This window comes from Cephus cinctus, unplaced genomic scaffold (genome assembly GCF_000341935.2).
Source record: "Cephus cinctus unplaced genomic scaffold, Ccin1 Ccin1_scaffold0597, whole genome shotgun sequence".
In the NCBI taxonomy this organism is placed as follows: Eukaryota; Metazoa; Arthropoda; class Insecta; order Hymenoptera; family Cephidae; genus Cephus; species Cephus cinctus.
This window is the reverse complement of record NW_014333243.1, coordinates 105076-112985: the sequence shown is the minus strand read 5'-3', so window position 1 is coordinate 112985 and position 7910 is coordinate 105076. Positions and strand designations below refer to the sequence as shown.

At 47.3% G+C, this 7910-nt stretch overlaps 1 protein-coding gene across 1 annotated transcript in view; it reads left to right on the top strand.

Annotated features, from left to right (window-relative positions):
* The window catches only part of LOC107269073 (5'-3' exoribonuclease 2 homolog), a 21280-nt gene extending 13370 nt beyond the window's left edge, over positions 1 to 7910 (top strand). Inside the window, exons 16-17 of the mRNA XM_015742524.2 lie at positions 6683 to 6996; positions 7178 to 7910. Coding sequence (XP_015598010.1) covers positions 6683 to 6996; positions 7178 to 7240 — 377 coding nt within the window. The 3' untranslated portion in view covers positions 7241 to 7910. The remainder of the gene's footprint in view (positions 1 to 6682; positions 6997 to 7177) is intronic.

Here is a 7910-nt window from a genome sequence, read left to right as displayed (position 1 = left end):
CTGATATTTACAACGAGAAATGGGAGAAACGGGGGTGGAAAGCGCCGGTACGACGACAGGGGTGGCACAAGGTAGAGGGCGATGGGAGTGAAGCATCCTCGACAGTTCTAGGATACTCCTTGCCGGGTATCCTGGGGGCCCTCGGGGCACAAGGACCATCCTCTTCCTCTTCTCCACAGTGTACTCATCCACTTTCTCCTCGCTCAATCCTGCACGCCCTGCCAACCACTCTTCTTGGCTCTCTTATACCGGGTAGCCACCTACCTAGTGCTCTTCTCGATCTTCCCGCTCCTCCACGCTCTTCACGATCCTACTACGAGCTACCTCTTCTACGACTCCTCGACTCTATGACCGCGCGCGCGTTCCCACCCTATACGTAGTCGCCCTTACATCCATCCACACTTCCGCTTCGTCAACTGCTACCTATACCATACCCCTAATCATGCTCATCCTTCGCCCCGTGGCTCGCTTCGGTTCTTTCGTTACTTCTCGATACCGTCTCCATTTTCAGGCCCAAGGAGCAAATACGTAATTGGGTACCGTAGTTGAGGTTCGTCGACCCTTTGATCAACCGGTACCATCGGTAGGTGCTAGATGTACGCATTTATGCGAGCCGCCAAGTAAACACGCTGGAAATAAGCCTGTCGATCGACGCGCGGGCGTGGTCCTCGTTAACGCCGACGCGAACGTTCCTGAGGGTAGCGACGCGAGCCCCTACATAATTCGCCATTCCTTTGCGCACCTCTTATCGGACATGGCTTCGAGCCCATCAGGAACGAATCTCCAGGAGAAAATGTCAGAGACGTATCCCGACTGGCGCCAGCTCGTACATGACAAGGATATGCGTCTGGTGAGTATTTTCTGAAGAGGTCTCGCTAATGGGAAGATCGCGAAGAAGGGAGTGCACAGCCACCCACCTACGGGCGTACGTAGGCGGAGGGTTCTACCGAGGACAGGTGTATGCGTGGCGTGTAACCTCGCCATAGGTATATTCGCAAGGTATTTTCGAAATGGTATACGTCACCGTAGGTACGGGGAACGGTCGTTGTGAGCGAGGCAAGGGTCCTTGCTTTGACTCCGAACTCTGACTCTGACTGAATGCCTCTCTATAGACGAGTACGTGCTTCTAAGTGCATCCTGATTTTTAGATGCTCTTTGATTACTCTCCGCGTCTCCGTGGGACTTCTCGTGGGATTCAAGCATTGCCCGTACATTATTCATGCCTTTTTTGAGCCTTCCTCTCCCCGCACTGTGGATCTTCTCTGCACCGATACACGCACGTATCTCGGGCGCGTTAATTGAAATTAACCTTGATTTCATAATCGCCTGAACTCTCGGCCATTATACGAGTTAGTGTTTTTATCTTTTTCCCACGACGATCTCATCCACGGAGACTTCATCGTGGTACCGGCCGAGAGCTGAACCCGAACTGGTACAGAAGCGATTGGGCCGGCTATGGGCCAGGCCGGTGGAGGCCGGTGCAGGCCGGCACCGTATCTCTTTATAGGTGCACAAGTAGCCGTGTTGATTTATTTGATAAATGAGTGGTAGATAGGCCGAAAGGGTGAGGATATACCGAGGGAGGAAGAGGAACCGGTAGGGCTCTCCAGAGGAGAGTCCTACAATGCCGAGCGCACTCCTCTTTCATTCCTCTCCTCTCTGTCTCTCCTCTCCTCGCGTCACTCTCTTTCTCGCTCTCTCTCAGTGCCAACACGAAATCAAACGTGGAGCGAGTTAGTCCACTACAGGTCCCACGAGCGTGGCTCGAGTACCCCACCCGTCGGCTCTAGCGCGGTACACTTTATTACCCGTATTTCTATGCTTGTTCCTATGAATAGCTCTAGGCCACGTAGACGCGTTCCCTTGTATCTTGCGAAAGCTCACAATTCCTTCACTTTGGCATTGGATACGTAAATTTTAAAGGCAATTTTATGAAATCCTTCGAGGGGACTTCATATCGTTCGGTGGTACCACCCTCATCTTTATCCTTGTCCCGTTGGCAGCTATATCCTTTGTCCCTCTCTCTCTCTCTCTCTCTCGTTCGATACGAACCTACGTACGATCATCCTCGGTACGGGCGGACTCCGGGAAAACGTTGACTCGGATACAGCGAGGCTGGCAAAGCCGAGACAAATTGGGGGTGGATGCTGTATTGTTTTCGAACAATGTCAGAGGGATTAGTTTGACTCTTGCTGTACCGGGAGATCCTACCGGGTCCACGGGACTCTCTCGTCTAAGAGAGGATGAGAGTAAGGGGTCGTGCGCTTCCTGGATTAATGGCTGAACGGGGTTGCCGGGAAACGAGGATTTGTTCGGATGCTTATTTATCAGGAATGAAATGGTTACTTTTTTTTTTCTATGCGCTTGCACACGTGCGTTTTAATGTACGCGTCACGTGATCGATGTACGCTGTCTGGGAAGTTCGTTAGGTTAGGTTGCGGGATTTATTTAATTGTAGGAATTATCGGTACGGGTTACAGGGGGTAAAGCGGTATAGGTATGTATATAGGTAGCATCAGGTTTGCAGATACGCATAAAGGCGTTGTGAAAGGCGCCACCGTTGATTGGATCACCGCAAGAAATCGATACTCTCCTCGTCGTCCTCAGCTTCTCCCTTTTCCACCTCGTCCGTGCCGTGCCCACCCGTACCTCCCAATTTCCCCGTGACGGCCTCCTGGAGGATCCTCGAGTGCCCTCTCATCGCCCTCCGGGGCCACCCAGCCGTGCTCTGTCCGGCAGTCTCCATGCCAACACCCGCTCGATAAATTTATTGGTCGCTTCTGACACGGCTGCTGGGCTCTCCCTCGGAAACGGGAGACTCCTACGGAAGTGGTGGGACTCTTCAATTTCGATCGGCTTACTTTGGCCGGTCACCTCGTCGCGTCGCGAGGCTTCGCGGTACCGCGATCAATTGTTATCATACTTGCGCCACGTGGTCGAACTCCTATACACGCAATGGAGATCGACCAGGCTGTATGTACGCTACACTGTAAATATAGATATAGACACGGGTACTTTGTTCTATGAGAATGCAATATACAGACAGAGACACCGTGTGTCCGCGTTTTCAACCAGCGACCACAAAATTTCAGAGTGTACGGCACTTCGAAGGAAAGTCTCGAGTCGACGCATCGGACGCCGTTTTTTGGTAAATTCCTTGAGTCGAGAAACGTTCAAAATTCAAATAAACCAAATTCTATTTAGCTTACGATTACGTAGCGCTAGCGGGATGACACTGGCTTGACTTAATATTGGGTTTGGTTTTAATATTTTTTCATTGTGCTTCCTGGCACCCCTCCGAGTGCCATTCTTAGTTTGTTCTCCCCGTCGACGGCTCATGTCAGATTCCGAAAGATCGTTGCCCAAATCAATCCTGTCGTCGGATTGTAAATAAATTAAAGTCTCTTGCCAAAGCGAGAGTCAACAAGGAGAGAGAAAGCGCGAGGCGCATGCGCGAGCTCGCGTAGACGTGCGACGACTTGACAGCGAGTGCGACAGAGAGAGGGACGACGAGGGGACGACGGGCGAGAGCGAGAGAGAGGACAACAGTTAGGCACGAACACGTTTATTAACGAAGAACGGAGAGCGCGTTCTCGCTATACGGCAGGGTTTGCTGGGATGCTGGCACAGCATCAGCAGCAACGGCGCAGGCAGGGTCAAGTGCTTTGCCGGAGCCCCCTCAGTTCACCCCCCTTCCTTCCCGTCGACGAATCTCGTTCTACCCTTGCACACGCACGCACCCCCACAGTTAACACACTCAAACCCCAGCATCCCTCCTGCACCCCAGCCACCAGTCCTCCGAGGCCTCTCTTGCTCCCTGTACATCCCCTTTGGCTACCCTCTGGCACTCGAGCACCTCCCCCCCCGGTCACCCCGTACACCACCCTCACACCACATCGTGGCCTATACTTTGCCGGCAGAGCTGCGGCACATAGTCATTAAATGCACTCGGAATTAGTTACACGGGTGCGCACAGAGGACGCGCGTCCCCGCACAAATGTGAACCGTCGGTATACGTCACTGGGGGAATCGGCGGTTCCGGTCGGGGTCGTCAATATTGTGATTTAATTGCGAATCCCGAGTAAACGCACTTTCCTGGTTCCGTGTTTGCGTGCGTTTCGCATCTTTTTTTTTTGTTCGTACTTTTTTTTTAGGTTATATGCTTACATAATGCTAGTATAATGCTACAATAATTCTTCCTTTCCGATTTGCTTGTATCCTGTACTGGCTACGATTGTTATGATTATCGTTACTACTGTCGTATAGGGGAGTCTGGGTAATTTCATGCGTTCCGCTTCTTAGTCGAAGATTGCCGAAACAAGTAGCCTGGTAATGGCGGGGATACTTTAGGACGAATCTTTTTTACTTTTTTTTATTTTTACGGGGATACTTTTAGGACGAATTTAGCTCCGAAACCCGTACCACTTTACTCTTGGGTAAATCATCGCTACTGCGACGTACTGCAGCGAAACGCCGTGTTACGTTTCGGGCGGGTAGATCGTCGGGTGGAGACGAGATGGCTCCTTTTCGAGGACCTCCATTAACGTCGGCTAAGAATCTGCGCTCGGCTTCTTTCCAGAGCCCGGTTGGAAATGAATACAAGTGTGTACGCTTGGGTGTGTACGAGAATGACAGAGAAAGCTCTCTCGGGCAGAATAAAGAGAAACGAATGAGAAAAGAAGGCAAAAGTGACGGAAGGAATGGAGGAAATAAAGAAAAATGAAATAAAAGCCCTGCTTACATCGGGCAAGTTAGAAGTGAGTGCGCGCATGCGCATACGGAAATAAATAAAGAATCCGCTTATTCGAATCGTCCTGCTCCGATGAGCTGATAAAAATAAATCATCGTCAAAAGGAACAATCCCTCTCGACTTCGTATCTTTCGTGAAAGTGGCAACAATTCTTGTTCGATTTCGCGAAATAAAAGAGAGAAAAATCCTACCGTCTACCAGCCGACGTGAAAGCGCGGGGAATCACGATGATCGAGAACCCATTTTAAAAGCTCCCTTGGTCGCTGTCGAAGGGAACAGGTAAAATAAAGAATGAAAATAAAATAGGCAGAGCGATATTGAAACCGACGTGAATGCTTGCGGGGAAAATGTAATTTCAGTTGGAAACAGGAACTCTGGGAGAGGAGACGGGGGAGAGAGCGAGAGAGAAAGAAGCGAGAAAACCATCGGTGGACGACCCACATCGAGACTGGAGTGTTTGTATTGCTGACGCGGCGATCCAATCCAATCCAATACTATATACCCATATAACGGGTAGACTTCAATGTACCTGTCTATACTTATACACATATGTGTACCGACATGCATTTTTATATAAAAATATATAGAACACGGATCGACGGATTTTCCAATTCACGATACAATTTATAATTGTTCATACCACCACCCTTGCAATTGGCGTCCAACTGGCATACCCAGTACGTTGTATCGAACTACCCAATTTTTCGTAAGAATTTCGTTAATTGTATCATCAAAATAATTTTAAAAATTTTCTACGATTTAAATATTCGAAAATGCGAGGGAGGTGGGTGGGGGGGTTCGGTGGGCGATTAAGCTAAAGGCTTTTCGTATATCTATACTCATGTACCAGGGCATCCGTAGTCCGGACGATAGGGTTGAAACGGTTAGATATTATCCCGGCGTAGGTCGGCGGTAGGCACTATTATCATAAACGCAACAATAACGAGGGATGATCCGACGTGTAAACTGTTAGCCCCCCTTTTCGGCGAGGGTGAGGATTAACGTGAGGCACCCTTACTCTTACCCATTGGGCTTGTGTATCCCCCGTGGATTCCACGGGGGATGTTATTGTTGCCACAGAGAGCGACGGGACCCGACGCTGGCGTCGCGTCGGGACCGACACACCGTCATCCCCTTTCGCGCAGTAGATCTGGTCGTCCGGCCGACCCCTTTTCAGTCCCCGTTGCAACCCTCGATAATATTGGCGCCGTTTATCGCCTCCTATTACCAGCTTCATTGGACTGAGCTATGCGATTAGTAGATACGTCACTGAACTTGCTACGAGGATACCTGTCATCTCGTGTAAACAGGTATTTTCACTGTGCAAAATTTTTTTTCTTTTTTCGGATTTATCGAACAAAAAATATTTTTTTCGATCGGGGGACGAATTTTAGGGAAAGACATTTTTTATATCTCATATACGTACCTTATACCGTGGTATCGGTACCATGCGTAGACCATACTGAATTTTGACCGGTAACGTGTCTATAGGTGTATCCTGTATACTCTCAATCACACGATTCGTTATTAGCATCGTCTACGCTTTAGGTATTATGACGTTTCACGATGCTGACAAACATACGTGCTCTGCAGTACATATGAACGAGACACGCGCCGCCACGCTCCCATTCAGAGCCAATATTGTGTCCTGACGTACAAAGCGACGACTGTTCGAACGGACGCGAACAATTTCTCGCTGGTAATTTCGCGGATCTTTAATCGCTGTTATAATTCCTCGGGGCGACACGTATGTGACGTACGTCGGACAGCCATATTCTCGTGAAACATTAATCGTTAGGAATTATGAGTATTTTGAAAATAAAATGGTCTTTTTCGATTTTTGACAATGCACCGTTTATTTCTAATTTTTTTTTTTTTTTTTTTTGGTGCACCAAAAAGAAATTGGGTTGTAAGTAAATTTTTTTTTTTTAGGTTATCAAAGCGGATATCATTCGAGTACCAATAGCGGATATGGTACTGGTTCGACAACTGGATATAACGCAAGCAGCGGAAGCGGATATAGTTCTGGCAGTCAGAGCTACCAGAATCATTCACAAACTGGTCCGTGGGCAGGTGGCTATAACGCATCGTCTTCCAATTATCAATCGCGTAATCAACATCAACGAGGCGGTGGTCAGGCGTCCCAGCAGCAACGCGGGGGAGGTTCACAGTACTATCAGCAAGGTGGTCGCGGTAATCACTATCAGAATCAACAGCAGCCGAATCATTATCAGAATCAACAACGGGTAAGATATGTTCGTGTACTCTGGATATAGTGGAATTGAATATCAAGGATGATTTGTTTAATTGGAAAAAAGAAAAATTATTGAAATTGATGTCATATATTATTTTATGCAAAGAATATACTGATCGGGCCTTTTTTATGTTTACTGTATTTTTTGCAATGAGGATTATTGGCTGTTTCAGAACCAATCGTCAAATCGGTACGGAAACGGCGGCAGCGGAGGCGGCGGATGGAGAGGCCGATAGGGAAATTTGCTCTAAGAGAGTAATTTTATATTAATGAAAGAAAAAGAAGAAAAAAAAAGAGAAACGAATGAAGATAAATGAGACACGAATTGATCGATATTATTTGAGAAGAACAAGAGGAAATATTTACGATTATTAGCGACACGGCAATAACGACACGATACTTTTAAGTCTTTAAAGTACAGGGTTGCCGTCTTTAGAATGAAATATTAATTTTTGGTGTATTTGCAAATTACGAGTGAACAAAGTCGCTATGTATATCACTCGTGGAATAACGTTTCTTTAGAATCAATTTTTATTAGTTTTCTAATACACGATTTCACTCCTTATGACGTCATAATCACATAACGGAGTGTCTCCTTATACCTGGTATAATCGAGAAGTTCATTAACATAAGGTAGAATACCGATAATAAAATGAAATTAGGCGCAAGAAGCAGTACGTATTGGATACCCAGCCCATGGAAAGTGGCGCGAAAACAATTGTAAATTCGAAAAGTTTCGTTTGAGCATGTATCATCGATAATACAGAATATTTCCTTAAAAAAAGACAGAGAGAGAGAGAGATGGAAAAAAAAGAAAGAAAAATTGTACAACATTCTTGATACCCTCGTTTTCACCCATTGTATATGTATATTTTGCCGATAAGAAAGCTCATGAGACTTTATGTA